Source organism: Channa argus, chromosome 4, assembly GCF_033026475.1.
Source record: "Channa argus isolate prfri chromosome 4, Channa argus male v1.0, whole genome shotgun sequence".
Lineage (NCBI taxonomy): Eukaryota > Metazoa > Chordata > Actinopteri > Anabantiformes > Channidae > Channa > Channa argus.
Genome location: NC_090200.1, coordinates 6,973,115 through 6,994,850, shown reverse-complemented (window position 1 = coordinate 6,994,850; position 21,736 = coordinate 6,973,115). Strand labels below are relative to the sequence as shown.

At 41.8% G+C, this 21,736-nt stretch overlaps 2 protein-coding genes across 13 annotated transcripts in view; one reads left to right on the top strand and one right to left on the bottom strand.

Annotated features, from left to right (window-relative positions):
• The first annotated feature begins 1,052 nt into the window (after positions 1–1,052).
• Positions 1,053–18,988, top strand: LOC137125017 (ras-related protein Rab-9A-like). Of its 11 annotated transcripts, none has more exons than XM_067499879.1 (4): positions 1,053–1,257; positions 3,489–3,583; positions 9,698–9,776; positions 16,260–18,988. In XM_067499879.1, exons 2-4 carry the CDS (start codon positions 3,567–3,569, stop codon positions 16,923–16,925), a joined length of 762 nt encoding a protein of 253 aa, XP_067355980.1. In that variant the 5' UTR covers positions 1,053–1,257; positions 3,489–3,566; the 3' UTR covers positions 16,926–18,988. The 11 variants fall into 11 exon arrangements, with proteins under 11 accessions (XP_067355980.1, XP_067355979.1, XP_067355978.1 ...); XM_067499878.1 differs by having other exon boundaries at positions 1,053–1,261; XM_067499877.1 differs by lacking the exons at positions 1,053–1,257; positions 3,489–3,583 and adding an exon at positions 4,360–4,567.
• LOC137125018 (neuronal membrane glycoprotein M6-b-like) overlaps positions 18,721–21,736 on the bottom strand; it is a 31,602-nt gene continuing 28,586 nt past the window's right edge. For both annotated transcript variants that reach the window (XM_067499888.1, XM_067499887.1), the window contains exon 7: positions 18,721–21,387. In XM_067499888.1, coding sequence (XP_067355989.1) covers positions 21,235–21,387 — 153 coding nt within the window. In that variant the 3' untranslated portion in view covers positions 18,721–21,234. The remainder of the gene's footprint in view (positions 21,388–21,736) is intronic.

The following is a 21,736-nucleotide window of genomic DNA, read 5'->3' as shown; positions in this document are numbered from 1 at the left end:
GGGGTCTGTTCTCTCAATTTTACAACGTGTGGGCATCAGAAAATTGTGGGACACATAGGTCAAATAGGTCTCTTTTACATCAAGAGCTAAGATACAGCCGTATTTGCACAAAGGTGAACGTGCCTCCATTTACTGAGCAGGAATTTCTTTTTCTGGTCTCCTTATCTCTGGCAGTTTGGAGCCTGATAGATGCTTCCAGCAGTGATGTGCATCCTTTAAGGGAGGAGAAGGAGGAGGAAAGTAGGAAATAAATAATGAAGCATTTCTTTCTTCTTAAACATGTTGAGCTGCTGCAGAAAGACAGTAGCTTCATTAAGATTTTATGCATTTTAAACCTTAGACTTTCACTGTGCATTTACCTCCCGGTTTCAGGTTTTTAGAGCAGCCATTATGGTTTTTCAAACATGAGGTCAGCTCTGAAGAATGTGGTCGCCCTTCCTTCAGTGCACTGAAACCAGCCGAATAACCTGCCCATTACAAGGACAATATGTTACCACATCAACGGGGACTTTTTCCTCTCCCGTACTGCTCAGCCCTGAGCATTTGGTAGAGAGAGCAGTCATTGTTTCAGGAATGTGGGAGGAATGTTTATTAAGGCACGGACGGCCGCCGAGGCCTGAAAATTGTCATCCAGCAGCATTACATTTTGTGATTTTCCGTAGAAAAATGCCCAGAAGAGAGATTCATTTTCTATAGCCACATTACATCAGCTTGATTATATATATATCAGAAGAAAGAAAGGAAAAAACACACCTTTAAATATGTCACCCTGCTTGTTTTTAGTGTTGCAATCTGTGTTGCAGCTGGTTTATTTTAACAGGCTCATGGTGTTTGGTGCTGTGGGTTTGAATCTGCTCCAAATGTTGTGTGTTTTTTGAGTTCACATGTTAATGAAACGTGCCAACATGGACGTCTTGGAAGACAGCCAGGACACAGGATACAGGATACACTGGTGACCTGACCCCAGAAAGAGATTGTTTTAGTGGCTTGAAAACACAAACACTAGTGCAGATGTTTTATGTTTTATTCATGTTTTGTTATGAAACCTTGTTGCAGATGCCAAGATCTTGACAAAAGAAGACTAAACCTTTTAGAACATTCGTGGAATAGCCCTTTACTCAACTGGCGATAACAGTGGGGAAGAGGACGATGAAGAAGCTCAGATAGAGAACTGAGAGTGATCTTTCTCCTGCGTGAACCGTCTCCACTTCTGCATTTGTTCTCACTGAGGAGGAACTGGGAGCACTGCACTTCCTGGTAGGTGAGTGGCGTCGGGGCAGGGAGGTGGGTCCTTACCCAGAATGCCTCGCTTGAAAGTGCAGCAGAAAGACAGGAAGTGTGACCCAGGCTCGATAACAGCGGGGGTGGCTATTTCTGAAAATGGCGAGCACAGAGCAGACAAGGAGGTGTCTGTTCGGTTTCCTGTTGGTTGTTTTGTCAGATGTGAGCGGTTGAATGTGTCTTTATGTGTCCAAATGAACTGTTTGTGCTCTGAGGTTGCCACACAGTGTCAGTGACAGACAAAGAAACCCCCACATGAGCTCCTAACATGAATTTAGATCAGGGTTCCTGCAGCTTAAAGACCATATCTTATTACTCATGAGTCATCTAAGTGAGTTTTACTTTAAAAACTACCCAGTTTATCATCAGGCCACAAACTTGTCTTTGCTTACTTAAAGCAAAGCCTTCAGGCCTTGAAATGGCTGAGCTCATCGCTCCTTAGCTTTCATGGCAGACAACCCAAAGAGGCTGCTGCTGACTCCACATCAGTCCTGGTTTGATAAAAACATGATGTGGAATTTTGGCCCTCGCCACCTCCTTCCTTCCTTCCTTTATTCTTCCCTGGAATGCCAAATAAGGTCAGTTTGCCACATCTGCTGAAATTCGAGGCCCCACATTGTGGCTGTCGCTCAGCAGCTCGCTCTGACTAAAAGAATGAAGAAAGGGGGAAAAAAAAGAAGTTTGTGTGGTTGCTCTGCTGACTTGATCTCCTTCTTTTACTATGCAATGCATGACATCATCTGGTGTCCTTCCCTCCTCCCCCTTTTTTTCACTTTCTTCTGTCTTTCCCCTCATTTTTTCATTCTCCTACCTTTTTCCCCTTCACATGTTCACTGTTATGTAACTCTGAGGCTGACAGGGCAATATTGTGAACCTTTGCATCGCATGGGGAAAACATTTCTCCATTTCCACCCCTTGGCACAGCTGCTGTGTTTCACCGACTGACAGTATCAGAGTACAGGCTTTTAACCCAACAGATTCCAAACTACTTTTGCTATGTTTAGACTAAGTAAGAAAATGGCCTAAAATGGTCATTTACCAATTATCAGCATTTGCCATCTTTCAAAGAGGTTTATGGTTAATTTTAGCAGCATGCTGGGTAACATGAGAAGCAAATGATGCTCACATGGAGCCTAGTTTGAATGCAAGGAGACATTGTTTACTTTATTTGCCCTTTTAATAAGAGAGAAAGCCACAAAACGTCCCTTAAACCGACCAAATGTTTTAGCAGCTTCCATTATTTCAGCTCTGTTTCCACTTTGTTTAAGAAACTCAGGCTATCAAGCCTTAAACTACGGCTGTTCACTATCTTCCTGTTTGCTGTTACTTCCTCTAAGCTGTGAACAAGCACAATGTGTGTGTATGTTTTTACGGTGAAGTTCCCCTTTGGAATGAAACAAGTGTTAAATTCTGGCTGAAAGCGAGGAAGTGACATGCAGCGTTGTGGTTTACCTCAACTCAGTCGAGTAACAAAGGACTTCAGTTCAAAGCAGAGGGGAACGAAAAGAGCGTGACCTGTACTCTAGTCTTCAGATGTGCCCACTCGCAGTGTGTGTATGTGTGTGTTTTTTCATAGCAGTCTCATTGTAAGTGTAGCTTTCATCCTCTGAATGGAGTTTTAGCTGCCTGTGTAACACGTTTGTGTTTAGCACCACAAGTTCACCAGCTCAGAGGTTATCAGTACTGGAGAAGATCAGCAAATCATCAAACGGGTGTGATGTCCAGAGTTGGACAACTGCTGACTTAAGAATGTGTGTGTTTATACCGATTGTGTTTGGAGAAGTCGCTGACCTCTGCACTGTTTTCATTTGGTTTTATTTATTTAAATGATTCTGCACTTTTGGTATGAAGACGACTTCAAAATTACAGTCGCTAATTCTGAAAATTAAGTTCAAATTACAGCAACTAACTAAGAATCTGTCTCAGCTACAATTACAACTTTGTTTATTTTGCCTCCTAAAAAGAGCAGTGAAACTCAAACAAGCTTCCAGGAGTTTGAAGTCGGTGTGGTTTTTATGCCACCTTGCTGCAAAAAGAGTTTCCTCTTGTGCAACAATAAAGATTTGATGTGTACCAAAAGGAACAGAAAAAATAAGCTCTGAGTCCTTAAGGAGGTCTAAGAGACTTTTGCTGAACTGTGACCACTTTGATCACAAATGGTTTTTGCAAGATAATTACCCCCTATTATATTGTTACTTCTTTTCTAGGATTCTCTCCAGTCAGCTGCTTTGAATACAGATACAACAGGCTGAGCTGTAACGGACATGAAGAGCAATGGATGAGTAATGAACAAGTCTACCAGGTACACGCCTAGGAGCCAGAAAGGTCATGGGGCTCACGTAGCAGAGCCTGTAAAGTTACCTTCATATATGTTTCTTTAAATAATGAACAACCTGTAACCATCCAAGGGAGGCACCCAGTAACACAAATCTTAAAAATGTGGACATGAAATGACCATGAACAGACACTAAACTAACCAAAACAAGTAAAAAAGACACAAAACACAAATGTAACATTAACACAGACTCAAACTGAATAAAAGCCCATTTGACCATAATCTGCTCACGAACATCAGCAAACACACCTCATGGGTCATGTCAGACTAAGTGAGGCTGCAGTAGCCAAACTCATGAATCTACTGAATTTAGCATGAGTGTGTTTACTTACTCACAAATGTAAAATTTCACTTGCAAGAGAACATTATGTGTGTGATTTCTTCTTCTACTTTAAATACGAATGGGAGCCAAGACTTTTCTGTGCTTTAACTCTGGTTTAGATCGAAAAAAAAAATGTGGGTGGATCGCACCATTTTTGACAAGCAAAGACATTTTGACACAAACTCGCAATGGTTTTTATCGATTACCGAAGAGAGAGGTGAGGACTCCTGCTCTGGCACTGCTTTGGCAGTGAATGTCTTCAGGTATATGTGGGAGTGTGTGATTATGCACACAGTAAACATGCGTAAACGTGTGTGTACACTTGCATGGCTCGGGCTCAATCACAGTCTGAAAACACACCTCATCCCACTGTTTCTTTCACACTATTTCCCATCTTCTACTGCTGTTTTCATACAGTTTCTGCGCTGTGGACGACGGATTCTGAATCTCCGAGCTCATATTTGTGCATCTATCAGATTCTTGAATTGGAAGAGAGGCGCCAAGAGGAGAAATGGAGGACGTAGACAGGGAAGAGAGGAATGTGTTTGGTAAATACTGAGGCAAGGGAGAGGGGAAATGACGAGGATAAAAAGGAGAGGAGAGGAAGGTGAAGAGCAAGAAAAACTAAGGTAAAAGAAAAGATGAAGAAAAGTAGAAGAGGAGAATGACTGACACACACACACACACACACACACACACACACACACACTAGACCCATGAATCTTAACTGTGGGATATCTGGAATTTGGACTCAATCACCCAACGGAAATTACCAGAGAAGTAGGGGGGAGAAGAGGGGGGAGAAGAGGGGGGAGATTGCAGGCTAAAAATGTCAAAACGACAGTACATGCTGCTTCTGTTGTTTCCATTCTGGAAAGAATCCTTTGTAAATATCTTTGATAGATCCATTATACAAAGGAGAGGCACTAAGCCAAACTTTAAAACACAAAAGAGATGATTCATTATGTCTTGCAGGGGAGTTATTTCATGTGAAAAACAACAGAATCAGCTCAGGAATTTCACTTCAGAGGAATTTGCACCAAAGTGTATGGCCACAAAAATGCTCCTCATGTGAGCACGTAAAGTTACAGCACAGAACTGGTCCCAGACAAATCCTTTTGTCACAGTGGTAATTTACACACAGGGCGCTGCCCCACCAGACACTTATCTTCCATGTACTCAAGGAGAACTGTTGGTATCGTGTCACACGCTGCAGGTAAATAATCAACTGTGTGCGCACACTGTCTGTGTGGTTAAAACCCTGCATGAGGTAAGAGAAACAAGGGAAGTTCTGTTTGACTTTAACTGAGCCGGGCAATCAGCTGTGCTCTGTGAGAAACTGTGGACACCAGCAATAATCTGACTGATCTACCGCAGCTGAAGATCGGTTTAGACATAAGGTTAAAACGGCCCCCGGGTCGTCTTGAAATACACCTAATGTTTTATCATTTCTTGTTTAAATGTCACAGAGCTCAGGTCGAAATATAAAATCGCCCCTGGATATCAGAATCCAAATGTGAAAAGAAATGCAAACTCCTGTTGAACTGTTGAAAATTACTAAACCAAAAAAGAAACACATACCATGACTGCAAAAATACCAAATATGATTCCAAAGAGGGAATAATCTGCCAGTATGAGACAAAATTAGCACAAAGAGTTTAAAAATACCAAAAGTAAATAAAAGACAGCCGCAAAACTGAGAAAATGCCTATAAACAGATGCAAAATAACCGCAAACCACTTAACAGCCTCACTTGTTACTGTTTTGTGCTCAGGGGCCCATTGTCTCACAATCCCTCCATGACTGTGGCCACTAACCTTTGATGGCTGGTTTGAGCTCGACATTTACACCCTTTCGCTTTCGATCCCGTGTTTGCCAATGTTCATATACTTTGCTTTAAAGTTGCACTGGCATGAGCTGTATGGCCCAAACCTAATTTATAATTTTGAATAAAGTCACAAGTTCTTTTTTAATGCCGGGCTGGTATGAACGGCGTTATGATTGCTTTCCTTTAATTTTCTTATGCTTAGTGATTCAGTAAAGCTCAGTTGGATTAACCGAGAGTCATGTCGCAGTTATTCAAAGGCAATTTAATTTAGCCACCATTGCTCTCACACACAGCTGAAGCAAAGGGCTGAACAGCCCCTAACACCTGTGCACAGTTTGCAGTCGGAGCCTCACCCCCTCCTCTGTGATCACATTACAAATGTTAGTCTGGCTGATGCCGCACAACTGCGAGCAACGTGGGAGGATGTGGATATTTGTAACCCAGGATTTCCCATAAGGCCAAGCATGTGTCCAGTCAGGGTGCGTGCATGTCTGTGTGTGTGTGGGAAAGAGGGGGTTCATGGGAAAACAAATGTGAAGAACCAATCTGGATTATTGTTTATGCACATGAAGGGACTGCATGGTTAAAACCACAGAGGGTTTGTTACGTCATCCCCTTCACAGCAACATCGTGTGTGTGTGTGGGTGTTTGTGAGCTGAGCATTAAAATCAATACTCATATCTTCTTTTATATGTCAGTGCATTAACAAAGTTAGCTATTTGATTTCAGAGCTTGAAGTAATGCCAAATGTTTCATCACGATAACTTACAGTGCGAGAAGCAACACAACCTGTACAGTTTCCCTGCAAAGAAACATTGATGTTAATGTTTCTTAGTATTTTGCATTAGACTCCTTTCTCTAGTGAAGAACTAATCACAAACAAAGCTTGTTTCAGTATCACTTCCTTATTGTTTCTGACTTTGACAAAAGTGTTATCAGAAAAGGAAAATATTATGACCAAATTCTCTTATTTCCTGTCTAAAGTGGTGCAAGAAGACAAGTCCGACTTTGAGACTGTCTAGTTTGCAACACTCAGAGTAGAAGCTCAAGAAACACCTTTCAATGTGTCACTCAAAACTGAAGAAAGCACCACCGCAGGAAAAGCAGAGAGAAATGTGACCCACAAAGACTTTTTTGTGCTGTATGTCACCGTGATCACAGATGACTGTAGTGTCATGTGTGATCACCCCCAAGGTCCTGATGTTTGAGTGTGATGGGTAGAGAGCAGACAGGCAACCCCTAACACACACACACACACAGATACACACACATCAAAAGTATTGGGCACAGATACAAAATCGAAGTTTACTTTCCTCAGACAGAATAAAAACCACAGTCTTTAAGAGTCTGCCACTTCGGTTATTGCAGCTACGTATCATGAATATGCTCAAAGAAAAAACAGAAGGCATAATCTCCCCATCAGCATCGTAACTAACACCTATAAACCACTAGCAGTTTATGGGGAACAGGTGTTAATTCTCATATTTAATCTTATATTAGATTTCTGGATTGAACCAGTAACTATAAAAAGCAAAGTAGAAAGAACTTGCAGTAATGAATCGTCAGTAACGTTTCAGAAAATGAACTTAATTTTGGTAACATGACAAACGAGCTTACAACAAAGGGGGTTAAGTTTGTTTTCCGATGCAGAAAAAAGTGACTGTAAGAAGAAATCGATAGAGATTTAATGATGTAAACAAATCAAATGCACTTTGTGCACTAGCACTAATTCAGAGTAATATGTTCTCTTTGTTTATTAATGATGCAAAGAATGTATTTTGCTGACATTTAAAACAACGTTCTGTAACTGTTCACAGTCCCACTGCAAGAATGATGAACCAAACCTCTTCATATAGTTACGTCGGCTTAAACAAACTTTCTTCTTTATTGCTGCTTATGTGTTTAGAGTTTTAGGGGCTGTTTTCAGGGCTAGAAGAAGGTTTGCAGGTACTTACCGCACTGTCATGTTTGCACATGAGAAAAAAGATCATTTAAACAGGGAAGTTTCAAGGTTTCTCAAGCTTGGGGCGGAGCAGTGTGTGTGTGTGTGTGTGTGTGTGTGTGTGTGTGTGTGTGCGTGCGTGCACTCAAGTGTGACGAGCTCTGCACAAGAGGTGGAGGCAACAAAAGCAGGATGTGATACAGCAGGACTCCACTTCCTCATTGTGCAGCCACAGGAATCAGCAAAGTGCAGAGAGCGCCACCTCTTGGTGAACGGGGGCCGCGGTAGCCGTGTGCTGGTAAAATTCCATTCCCACAGATAAGGAGCCTTCAAGTGCAGACAGGGCGCAGTGAATTTGTTTGATAAGATCTGAGGAGCCTTGTGAGCGTTTTTGAGGAATTCCAGTCATGTGTGTCTGGAGAAACAAAAGCAGGGGCCTGCAGTGTGTTGACTGCTGAAGGTGGGTTTTTCTTCTTTTTCTTCTGTTGCATGTGTTCACTCAAGGCCCATTCACTCCCTGGACCCCACCCATCTCAACACAAACACACACACACATACAAACTACACATAGTATGACGTCAGGGACCCTCCTGTGACTGAAGGGTCACAGCTTCAGTCCGTAAAATCCACAAACAGAAAACAACACACATCTGTAAGAAACTAGCACTTTCCCTTTCTTAACAACCTTCAGCTGCACTTTGTGGGATTCACTGCGCGAAAAAAAACCCTTGAGCCAACGAACTCGCGTTCGGAGAGAAAAGTTAAACATTAACGCTGCTAAAAGCCTCCTGGAAGCTTTATCTTCCATTTGAGGTTTTTAAAAGTGCTGTTTGAAAACTCGAGAGCCAGAAGCTATTATGCGAAGAGGCACCGTATCAATTTTCCCTCCAGGCCTCCACTACTATTGGACACATCTGCATCAATTTTGAAAGCAGAAATTTAAATGTAAGATTAAGAGGATGATGTCACACCACAGGTTACGTAATGGCTCCCTGCTCATCTATTTATATGTCATGGAGGTATTAGTGCGTGAATATATGTTTTGACAGAAGGCTACTTTGAATTAATGTGCTCCAGTGATTTAAAAAGTATTTTTGAATTAAAAAAAAAAACTCACTTTCTAGTTCACGTTATGTAAATTGTATATGCAAAAGCTAATGCCTCCACTTTTCTTGTTCATCCTTTGATATGGATTATATGGATTTAATGTGGTCAGAAAATGTCCAGCATCTTTTTTAATTTTGCTTAACAAAGGCTATTAGAGCTTTAATAAATAGGCTTTTTTATATATGATTAATTATTTAAGGTGCTTTTCAAACAAAAATGACCAAAATTCACTAATTCCAGTTGCTGTGAAATTCACAGTTTTCAATTGTTCTTGTCCGGCAATATTTTCTGAGTTGCTGGTTGGACAAACAAGACATCCACTTGTTTTTCTGTGAAATGGTTGTAGACATTTTTCACTATTTTATGATATTCAAACAATGATGCACTTTTGACGGACTTTTTTATTTTTGTCACTTCAGACTTCACCTCTTTACGTTAAAGACTCTTTTGCAAAAAGGAACCTTAGATATCAGCCTGCAGTGGCTTGATAGATTGTGATCAATGGTCCATAAATATTCCCCACACAGCAAAACCGTGTTTGCTTTAAATGTAGCAACTGCAAATTCCACGTTTGTTGTAAAACCTCCTGTACAACTACACAGTACGACAACAGCAACGTGTTTACGCTTCATTCTTTGTAATAAACAAGACACATTTAAGCTTATGTGGTAACTGGTCCACGTTAGAGATTTGTCTTTTTAATCATAAAGATGTCAGAATGCTTTCAATCTTCTCACCTAATGCTTGGTGAAAAAAAAAAAAAAAAATCCCCGAATTTTGAACCAGTCATCTAAGAATTAAATTGGGGTAAGCCATCAATTTCTTTTTTCTTTATCTTTTTGTGTCCACGGATTTTCACACATTTCCTAAATGTCATTCCAGCCGTGGGCTTTCTGTGTGGAGTTGCATGTTCTTCCTCTGCCTCCTGGTGCTCCGGTTTCCTCCCACAAACCAAAGACAGGTAAAGTCATTGCTCTAAATTACCTGCGGGCATGAATGTGTTTGGTTGCCTGACATGTGCATCCAGCTCTGATAATAACAACTACCCACAAACTCACAAACTGGTCTGACCACTGTTGTGGGTTTGATGCATGAAAACATTTTTATTTCTTAGCTCCACAACTGTGAATTATCCTAAACACTCGTTCATCGTCTTCTTTGATACCATCTAATTGCACAACAGCTTGCCTCATCTTGTCAGAGATACCTTCCTCTCTCGAATTGTTGTCTGCTCGCCCTTGGCTGTTTGTATGTGGGGACTGCGTGTTTCTGCATGCAGACTGCAAACACACACTTCTGTAGCTGAAGCACATCATCCATCTAGGAAAAAGAAAAATCAAACAGTCACAATAATACAGATTAATCCATAAACATATTTGAATTTGTCACTTTTCTTGAACACTTTAATCCCTGGACTTCAGGGTCTCCAACTCTTGCTATTCTTTTAATGCAGACGCTTTAATCCAGCTTTGCTGCTTTGTCAGCACATAGGAGAGAGTTGTGAAAATAAACAGAAACTAGCCTGGCTACTGAATATCTGTCAACACATAAGGAGTCATTTGAAAAGCCTTAAGAACACAAGTAAATCACTGCATAAACAGCTAATCTTGCGTTACATGTTAAACAAACACAAGAATCTTAACACAACAGAACTGCAAGGGCCTGTTATTGTGATGCAATGGCAGATAACAACACACTATAAAGTACAAAGACGATTATAGGCTTGAGGATGACGCTGCTTTCACTCAGGCTTACAACTGGGCTTTGACACACAGCTCCGTCCCATTACAACTAACATCATCACACATTAAAATAAACACAATAAAACAGGTTTTGTGCGCATTAAACTGTGTGCGCAGCTCCAAGTGTTTTTTAGTGCCATTAAGAAAAAGTGACAACAGCCAAACAGTAAAGCATCATGGTCAAATTGTGCGAGAGTCCATGAGGCTACACCTCCATCTAGAGGCGCATTCAGGCAATGTCCCGTTGTGAAAGCCACATTCAACATGGCTGCCCCCATGTCGACGGCGTCTGGCGTTTGCTGTTAGTGTGAAGAAGCTGCAAACCATGAGGGAAATCAGGTAAACCACCGGAAATGCAGATGCCAATGCAAAAATACGTTTCCCCTTTGCGTAACCGTGCGTACTGCTGTAGGAAACAGAACGCGCCTTTTGCCTGCACGTGATCATACATTTTTCTCTTGTATAATTATGATATTTCCAATTTAATCACAAACATATCTCTGTAGCAGCCATGGATACTAAAGAAATAGTCCACTGCACCCTGCAGATAGAGAAATCCATTGTCGACAGAAGCTATGGGAACATCTTGACCCTCCTTGGTGACCTCGATAAGTCGAACGTCACGGCGGAGCAGCTGGAAACCACAGACATTGTCAAAGTTCTGTACCGGCTCCTGAAAACCTGCTCTGATGACACCGCAAAGAAGACCACCAAGAGCTTGCTGTCCAAGTGGAAGAGACAATACAGCAAAGAAACACGAGGAGTGAAATGCACAGAGTCCAAAGAGGCTGAGCTCTCTGACAGGGTTTCTCTGCATCATGAGGCTGCAGATGTAGGAGCTTCCATGCAGGGGGATTCCCACCCTGCTCCAGCACCAACACCTGACACTACGGGGGAAAAAGTTGCTGCAGAACAGCAGGCATCATCCTTCGTGGCCAAATCTGGCCTCCAGACTCTCACCTCCACTGCATCTTCTGATGTCTCATCTGTAAGAACTAAATGTGTTCAGCTCCTCCGTGCTGCCCTGCACCCTGAATCTCCTGACCAGGGCAGGGCTGGAGAGCTGGCTGGGTACATTGAGCAGCACATCCATGAGCTCCACAGCTCCAGTCAGGTCAAATACAAAGCCTGTGTGAGAAGCAAGGTGGCCAACTTGAGGAACCCTAAGAACGGTCACCTACATCAGGGCCTCCTGAGCGGCTCGCTGTCGCCTGAGACCTTCGCCCGGATGTCAGCAGAAGAGATGGCCAGCACCGAGCTCCGGCAGCTGAGGGAGCAGTACACCTCCCAGGGCGTGAGCGAGAGGCAGCTTCCTCGAGCGACAGACGGGACGCAAACGCAGATGATTCGCTGCAAACGATGCGGAGGTTCGGACTGTAGGGTGACGCAGGTGTCCAGGGGTGCCCTTTTCTTGCCTGCGTGGGTGAGGCAGAGCGGCCCGGACCAGGACGCGATGACTTTTGTGACCTGCAGCGGGTGTGGGCAGCAATGGTACCACAGCGCCTGGGTCTGCCTCTAAGTATTAGAGAAAGAAAGAAGACTTTCATCATCAAATCATGCCAAGCTGACCTGTTTTGTTTTCCCAACAGTCGATGACATTAAAATGTTAACCGTCAGTTTATGATGTCATTTATAACTGTCAGTTCCCCCACATCACCGCTCTACAGTAAATGTGGTTTCCTGTTTTCACCTCAATTGAAAAAAGAAATGTTTGTATAGGTTGAAAGAGGAGGAATGAAGAGAGAAAGCCACAGGGTTCTGACAGGATGGAGCACACTGCACATTTTACATTCATCCTTCACTTTGCACGGCCTCCAACGTTGATGCCGTTTCAGCTGCAGGCAGAAATGACGAGTCACGGCAACACATTGGAGGCTCTGACTGAAACTAAAACTTTTCAACGAGTAGCTCTAGTCTTCGTCTTACTGCTGAATCATTTCCTGGCTCCATCCATTCATCGGTATTTGAAGTAGCTCGTTTACCCTCCTTTTTTTTTTCTGGCTCTGCACATTAGCTGTTTCAGGTTTATAGCCACAAATACTTTGACCTGTGCTCCCACTAATGGACACTTTTCCTGATAAATGTGTAGCTGTTGCACCTATTGTAAGTCATTGTGGATATGAATGCTTTCACTTTTAGAAAATAAGTCATTCAAATTCATGCTGTGTGTTTGAAGCTGTGATTGTTGTGTTATTCTGCTTTCAATTATTGATTTTCAGTGGTGCTGATCTTTGATTTTTCCACTTTTTTTTTTTTTACATCATCTGAACCGCAGCGCTGACGAAATGAAACTTTGGAAAAAGAAGTTGTGTGAAAACTTCCTGAAGTGTTTTGTGGCAAATCAAGACACGTGGTACACAGATATGAAGCTGCAGTACTGTTTGTTGTCAGGGTGTGTTTGTGTGTGTGTTAATGATTTGTATCTGAGGTCTGGAGACTTTTCTCCTTATCTTTTGGTTATTGTGTTTGATCAGGGTGGCCGGTGACAACACCACCGTGGATGGCGTTAATGATCTGTACAGTTGTCATCATGATTGTTAGCTCCTTTGATTTGACTGCAGGGATGTATTTAACGACAGGCCTGTACTTGAGTAAATGTACTTAATTACTCACCACCACCTCACCGTCATTTTGTATTTGGGTAAATGTAAAACTTGTAAAAAATGGTGTGTGCGTGGATGGGTGGGTGGGTGTATCTATCCAAGAGTGACGGGAGGAGGCGTGACTCTCTGTCTCCTATCATATGAGCGTCACCAGCGGCTTTGGGGCCAGAAAGGAGGGCGGGGGTCGGGGGACACCGGCAGACAGCTGCACCCTGCCGGGATGAACAGGAGGGATTTAACCGCTGGGAGCAGCCGGTGAGGAGGTGAAGCGTCTCTCTGTTGCGTTTTGACGGGCCAGGAAAGCACGGGTGCGCCCATTTTCGGACAGCGGCAGTTTGAGGCTATGCTTCCATTACCGGACAGACGCACGTATGCATTCATTTCTTTGCCTATTTTCTCCCAATGATCGACAGGCGATAAACATTAGTGAGCAGGAGTCAGGAGTCAACATTCAGACACCTTATAGGACGTGTGTGCTCGTTTTGAGTCTTAAGTTTTAAAAGTCGCGATAAATCTCCCTTTTTTTGCAGCCTTCTTCTGCTTCTACACGTGAACCTTTTCGACAACAGGGCCGAATTTCACCCGAGTTAATGGTTGTAGTTTAAAACGCAAACCGTTTGCCTGCTTGTCCGATAATGGACCTGTGGGTGGTTTACTAGTTCAAAAACCAGTTGATCTCATCGAGTTTAATTATTTATTTATTTTTATTGGTGCTGTAAAACTCAGTCTCTTGTCATGTGAATTTAGGAAAAAAAAAAAGAAAAAAAAAACGAAAAACAGCAGCTGTCAGGCTTTAATCACATCATGTGCTTAGTTGTGGAAACGGGCACAGTTTTTCGGAGCTATTCTGCTGAATCACTCACATGACTCCTGAATGTGTGACCCTGTGTGTGCGTGTGTGTTTGGCCATTCAGTCCTGCTTCTGTATTTCATTGCTTTTCTCCCCCCCCCCCCCTGAAAATGTTGACGTACGTCTTGAGGAAATGACAGGGGCAACACTACTGTGTGTGTGTGTGTGTGTGTGTGTTGAAAGGTCCCAGCACAAAGAAATCATGTATCCAAATTTTCTGGGTTCCAAACATGCATCCTGCTGCAAGCTCATGTGACTGCAGACTATAAGCTCTAACCCTTCACTTCATTCTTTTCCAAGTCTTTAACCTGAGCTGAGGGGCCCAACATTTGCTGGAAATGCAGCAAATGTAGTGTGTTTAGAGGCTGCAGGCTGCATGGACTCCTGGAGGATGTTGAGACAGTTGTAGCACACATGGTTCCCGTAATATTGCAGCAACATTTCCACTTTTTAACTCATCGACTGTAAAGTAATCAGTCTGTTGCAAAAGTCCTGAAACTGCAATAATCATAACGTTAAGCCCAAGTGGTCTTCTTCAGAGTGCTTGTAAAAACTCCCAACACCCCCCCTATACTATCATTTATTACAAAGGAAAGCTTCAAACCTCACGTTTGAGAAGCTTGAACCTGCAAAGCTTTAATATTATTTATTTAAAACGAATGATTGGACTAGTTCAAAGATTATTTAGGTTTGCTACTATCAGTACTTAGTTGATTCTGTGGCATCACTGTGATGGATCAGTCATGAGATAACACTGACCCATTGTATTCAGTGTGTGCATCTTATTATCTAGACCTGATGCTGTCACAGACCATTGTATCGGGGGTGTGGGTGGAACGAGAACCACGAGAGCTTGAACTAGTATGCAGAGTATTTATATGTGTGGTGCGGGATTAAATTTGCATTAAAATCCTCATGAGGTGCTTTTTAACAGCTTGGCGATCTGAGGAAGTTTAACGCTTTCTTCTTTTTTATTTAGTTATTTATTTGTTTTTAACTCTCTGCTGCAGATTAAATAACATGTACTGTGTGCTGATATAACGGTGAGACCCACTGGTCCTATGATCAGCGTCCATGTGATGCACTGTACTCCACAGATCAAAATACTGCACAGGAGGTTCATTAGTCCCTTGGTCTAATGAGGAGGCTGTGGCAGTTTGATAGGATTAGCTGACTTTAATCAGTTACGCTCGCTGTCCGTGTGACGAAGAGTGTAAACAGTGAGTGTTATTTAGCTACAGACTGAGTGTGTGTGTGAGTGTGTGTGTGTGTGTGTGGTGAAGTGAAAGCTGCTAGTGAAGCAGTTTGTTGTTATCTGAAGAGCAGCTTTATCTGGGAGACCAAAGGTGAAATGTGATTTGAGCGAACAGAGTTTACTCCACCTGTTTACTAAGATCACGTTGGCATGTCGTACTGTCATGTAGGCAGCCGCGCTTTCATCTCATCCCATGAAGAGCCAGGTTAATGTTTAATCTGAATTTGCAAATTGCTCGTTCATGCTCCGAGAAGTATTAGTCTGCAAAACACTGTACCCAGCTGTGAGACTCTACTGAGACAGGAAGTTTAGTCTGCGTCAGACTATTTAGAATCATTTCAACTGGCAAACGTTCTAAACTGTTTGAGTTATAATGTTAGATCATGTGTGACGAGGTGAGCTGCAACTGATGTTTATATCCAAAATGGTCATTTTCTGGTTTAACCCTTTATGATTTCAGATGTGAGAAAACTCTTAAACTTCCTATCACTAATAAATCACAAATTATCATTATTCGATCTTTAAACTAGCTGCTGATCTGAACATTCTGTCACTTCTTTACACATTTCCTGAGCTCAAACGTTTACTATTGACTGTTGAAATGTGCTGGTTAGCTGCCTGAATATTTTATGCTTTTGGTCTTTGCTCATACAAGTCAAAGATGAGATCAACAGTTTAACTCTGAGCACAACAAAAAAGGCATGTAAGCCTATCACTGTGTATCCTACATTGCACATATTTAAAAACCGACCTCAGAACCTCTTATGTTATTCAGCGACACAGAAGTGAACTGATTAGTTGATGGACAGGTGACAAATCATTTCTGAATCATTTGTGACTCACTTTTCAAGCTCCAATGACATTTATTACAGCTTTTTTTGTTTTAGTCTCCTGGTGTTCTGTGGATTTTCTGACATTTAGACCAACGCATTAACAGAGAAAAATTATGTGCACATTGACTCACTGAACCCCATATGTTTTGTTTCATCCCCAGCTGAACCTCGAACTCTGGCACAGACCCTTTGCACAGACCAGTGAGACCACATTTGCAGCCACCATGTCCAAGTCATCCCTCCTCAAAGTGATCCTCCTGGGCGACGGTGGCATCGGCAAATCTTCGCTCATGAACCGCTACGTCACCAACAAGTTTGACTCGCATCTCTTCCACACTATAGGCGTGGAATTCCTCAACAAGGAGCTGGAGGTGGACGGCCACCGTGTGACCCTGCAAATCTGGGACACTGCGGGTCAGGAACGCTTCCGTAGTCTCAGGACGCCTTTCTACCGTGGCTCCGACTGCTGCCTGCTCACCTTCAGCTTGGATGATGGACAAAGCTTCCGTAACCTGTCCAACTGGAAGAAAGAGTTCATGTACTACGCTGACGTAAAGGACCCTGACGACTTCCCCTTTGTGGTTCTGGGCAACAAACTGGACGTGCCTGAGCGGCAGGTTTCAGGGGAGGATGCTCGGCAGTGGTGCCGCGAGAACGGCGGGCACCCATACTTTGAGACGAGCGCCAAGGATGCTACAAATGTGGCATCAGCATTTGAGGAGGCCGTGCGTCGCATTCTGGCTCTGGACCACAGAGCTGATCACCTGATCCACACTGACACAGTGAACTTGCAGAAGAAGAGTCAACCTGAACGCACCTGCTGCTGAGCTGAGAGACACACGATGCATCAGCATGTGCCGCACGCTGCATGGTTCTCACTTGTGATTCTGCACAAAGAGAAAGTGGCGCGTGTTCAGCACCTGTGTGATGCCCTGGATCAGCAATTTTAAACCCATCTTGATATAAGACGGACCAGAACTGACAGTGGCTTGCGCCATTTTGTTTTTTCCATCACCAAAGGCCCCAAAAACTACTCACATAAACCTGCCTTCTTTTCAGTGGAGGACTCGTCTACACAAATTATTAAATTATGAAAAGCATTAAAGAAGTTTTAGAAACATAACATTTCTGCTCTGTCTTCGTGCATTTCACAGATTCTTACTGTGGTCAGTGACAAACCTCAGTTATATCACTCCATGTGTGTTTGGTACCTGAAATGTATGTGACACTTTGTGTCTTTTCCTCAATTGTAACTTTTCCTTGAAAAAATAATTTCCACCGCAAGAAATATGTGAGATATGCTAAGGGTGACAATACAGCTCAATTCCAATTAAGTGCTGATAAAACCAATTCTATTGGCTTCAAACATATCAGATTTAATATTAGTAAGAGGTTTAGCTCAGACATTTTACATGAATTGTAAATCAAGGTACTTAAAATTACTGGTGATCATTTTTTGTCTTTCTAGTAAATAAACTATTAATTTTTAACTAATTTGTTGAAGATGTTATAAGGCTAATCACAAAATCAACTAGTAATAATCACAACTTTTCATTTTTAAGATGCCAAACCAGACATTTTTAAAAATATTTCAACATCAGGTGTTTGTCTGATAAGAATTTTTCAGTCCGTAATTAATTTATTTACCAACCACTATATGTCATGTTTTTTTTTTTTTATACATTGGAAATAAAAAAGCAGCTAAAAAAACAAAAAACTGGAGACGGATGTTTTTATTTGAAGCGCAGTACCCCTCCCCCTCCACAAGGCTGCATCCGTGTGTCAAAAGTGTGAGAGATGAAGACCCTTTATGATGCTTCACAGTAACATTGGTAAGATGGAAAGTCTCCAGAGTAACTATTGGGAACATTGCGGGGTCACTAAAGGCCACAAAATACTAAATGTGGTGTCCTGTTTTTTGTAATTGGAGCATCCTGTTACGACTCCTCTTCATACTGGCCTCAGAAAGGTCTTATCTGAAGCCAAAATCCACAAACCTTGTTATGCTTAAACGTGTATTTAAATGTGTATCCAGCTCAGTGGCATATGCGGATCAAATCATGTTTATACCTTCTGAAGTTTTTATCTTTTTGTCTCCAGGTAAACTTTAGAGCACGTTTTGGACACATGGACTGTTGAGGTTGCAGTGTGTTTGTACAGTATATTTGTGTCCATTATCACTTAATATAATTAGAATGAGTTTTGTTAAATTATTTGATTTATTCACTGAAAACACCCAACTTTAATGCTTTAATGCAACACCCAATATGTTTGGCCACTTGTTTTTTAAGATTTGCTGCTCAAAATATTGAACAGCAGCTCAGATCAGCTGTTGGTGATGTTAATTCCAAAACCCGATGACAGGACTAATAAAACAGACCAAGGCCTCTTGTCTAGCCAAAACCATCAGCTGATCTTGCATCGGTTTCGGAATCTCCCACTTTAAACGTTGATATCTTGTCAATAAATCTGGACAACAATGTGGGCAAGGCCGTTAATATGTTGTGCCTCACGCTCCCACAATTTCTATGATGTGTGGACAAAATCGAGCAATTGTTTGGAAAGGTGTAAAAAGAAAAAATTAAAATCACTCAACTCAAAGAAAGAGGCAGGAGACAACGGTGTCACGATAATAAAAAATATCGGTTTTACTAGAGAAGGTTACAAAAATCATCACTATATAGGAGTCATAGAACTATTTCCAACTTAAAAAAAAGAAAACCATAATGAAACACCTACAGGGACTACAATGCCATCAAACTACAATGGAGCTTTCTTTAGAAAAAGAGTGTGGGTGGGGGGCACACACCGCCTACCATAGTTGTCAGTACAATTGACTACACATCACCTGAAAAACTGCAAAGACACAGTCATGTCTCCTTCATGCAAATAACGAGGAAACAACAACACCCTGACACGCATCATCTTATAGGAAACTGAATTTTGCCTTTACATCAACCTGGCGGCAAAGCACGTATAATTATCAAACATTACACACATGGCAGTATAGTCCTTTTTTATACAGAATAGACAGCTGCACACATGGACAATAGTGACATGCTTCATCTCATCAAAGTTTAAAAATGTGTCATCTTCAGTGTTTTTTTTTTTTTTTTAAGGGTAAACTAACCAGTGATGATCAATATAGACTATAGTTCATGAGTATCTGACATTATCTGATTATAAAATGAATGTATGAAAATTCCTGACTGGTTTTATTCAGAGTGTAAACATCCAAAACAGTCTCTGCGGCTAGAATGAGAGGCATGACGTTAAAAAATAAACAAGGAAAAAAAAAAAAAAAACCCCAAGAAAAATAAAATCATAAAGTGACTTTTATCCTCAACTCATGTGTTGATGAGTCACTCATTTGGCTGGCCAGCAAAAAATAAGCATGAACAAGTTCCATAAAATCATTATTACTGAATCACAAGAAGAACTCAGCTGCCTAAAACTGATAAAACATTAAAAATCAATTTCCATATTTTTTTTTCATATTTTAAAATGTTTACATCACAAGCACCTCAGTCCATCATATATCACTGTATCCCTCTCACGACATATCATTTAAGATGTCACATTACAATTATTATATCAAATGCAGAACTAGTATTCGAGTGCTAAACACATATCTCAAATGGTTTACATATATTTGTGGAAAAAAATCAAAACTTATAGAAGAGCGAATGGCAAAACACCAAATGTGTTCTCCCCGTTTTGGGAAAGGTGTTCATTGAGATCTATTAGGGTGATTTTGGTTATTTACAGGTGAACTTCATCCGCAAAAGGAGCAATTTTAGAAAACAACAGAAGAGCTTTGAGTGGTGTAATTCACACAGGACAGCGTACCGTTCCAGTAAGAGTTAAGATGCTGAAAGCCTCGGAAAGGAACACAACTGCTGGAGAAAATTGGATTTGGCTTGATACCTGAGGTGTGTGTTTTCGTTTACATCAAAAGACCAGAGCAGATTTGTCTTTGAATTGCGTAGCCAAAAACAGAGAGGTTTTAAAAGGAACAGTTCAACACTTTAGGAAATGAGCAGATTGATACTATGTTCATGCTCAGATGGTAAATGTCAAGCAAACACAAAACATTAAAAAGTAATTTTTATGGTTCATTTTTGAGTGAATTAAACAATAATGTGTTTAAAAGTGCTGGTTGGCAGAAGTTGAGAGAAAACCAGTTGAATGGTTCAAGAGTGAACAATCTCCATGAAAGCAAACAGGCGTATTCGACTTCCCAAAACTGTTCCTTTAAAAAAAGTTTGCTACACCTCTGGTCCTAAATTAACTGTCAACACCTTGTCGGATAAATAAACACTGATCATGGAAAATGCACAATAATCCTTGAGATACCACAGGAGTGAAGTGTTTCAGATGTTTCTATGTGAGAGAAGGGCTTTGTATTTTAATCAGATTTTTTTTGTTTCTCTAATAGTGCAACAACAAATGGAGCATCAGCAATAAAAATTTAAAGATGGAGAGAAAAGAGGAAAAATCTATGAGCGCAAAAACTTAAAGAAGAAGAAGTAAGATCGTTATAGTACCTGGCATACTTGTCAGAGCGTATTAAAAATAAACAACAACATTCGCACACATTCGCACAATATATTTATATTCATATATATATATGCATATAAAACACCAAAAAAACCCAAAAAAAACAACGGAGGAAGTTGGTCGCTGCCTGGCTTCCCTGTGGTTGAAACAGACAGTGAACAATGTTTTTTAGGCTGTTAGGAGCTGTGTATCGAGAGGCTGTGCTGGCTCAAGGTGCGAGGCCATCACAGCCGGGCCACGTTCATGAGCCCCGCCCAAAAGCACTGGGGAGGAGACGCTTCTGAAATGGTGTACCATACCTGAGCTCAACCCCGACGGGCGAGCTCCTTCGTTCTGAAGCATTTGCCTCCGTCTGGGCCTGCCGCGTCTCCTGAACCTCTATTCTCTGCCCCTCTGGTGCGAGCACACAACTCTTAAGAATTATCACGGAGGGGAAGAGGATGGAGAATCAGGAGTCAGGGACTAACATGACCGAGGTTTGTTTTTAACGGAGGGAGGGGTGGACAGCAGGTGTGGTGCGGTGAGGGTTGAGGTGTGGGGAGTAGATGGATGATGGTGGACGAGGATCTTTTGTCCTTATGAGTAGGACGAGGAGTTCTGGCCGTCCTTGGAGCGCGCCTCGGCCTCCAGATCCTGGTCGTCCTTGGTCTTGATGTCTTGGTACTCGTGTGTGGAGACGGCGCTTTTCAAATAGGCCCAGTTGGCTGCCAGAATCATCAGGTAGTGGATCTGAGGAGAGGGATAATTATTATATCGACTTTAACGTGCGCTGCAGTTTCCATTCTTTGGATGCATCCTTAAGAAAACAGACAGTTGAAATACTTTTTTAAAGCACAATTTGTCTCAGTGTCTTGCAGCTGTGCGTAGCTCCTGCGATTTCGTTATGCAATGCATTGAGGGACAGTTGTGTGTTCTCTTTGCTGGCTTTTTGAGCACACTCAATTTTATCCCATTCCCATTGTGAACATCGTGCCCCAGCTTTTCATTCCACTCAGGTGATTTCACTAATTAGAGGTTGAGGAGTTCAGCACCGCTCAAATGCATGTAGATCACGAATCTATACGAGCAGCATCACTAA

What these genes read in the sequence shown, in the direction of transcription:
- LOC137125017 (XM_067499876.1), top strand. Translation starts at nt 11,069, where the DNA reads ATGGATACTAAAGAAATAGTCCACTGCACCCTGCAGATAGAGAAATCC.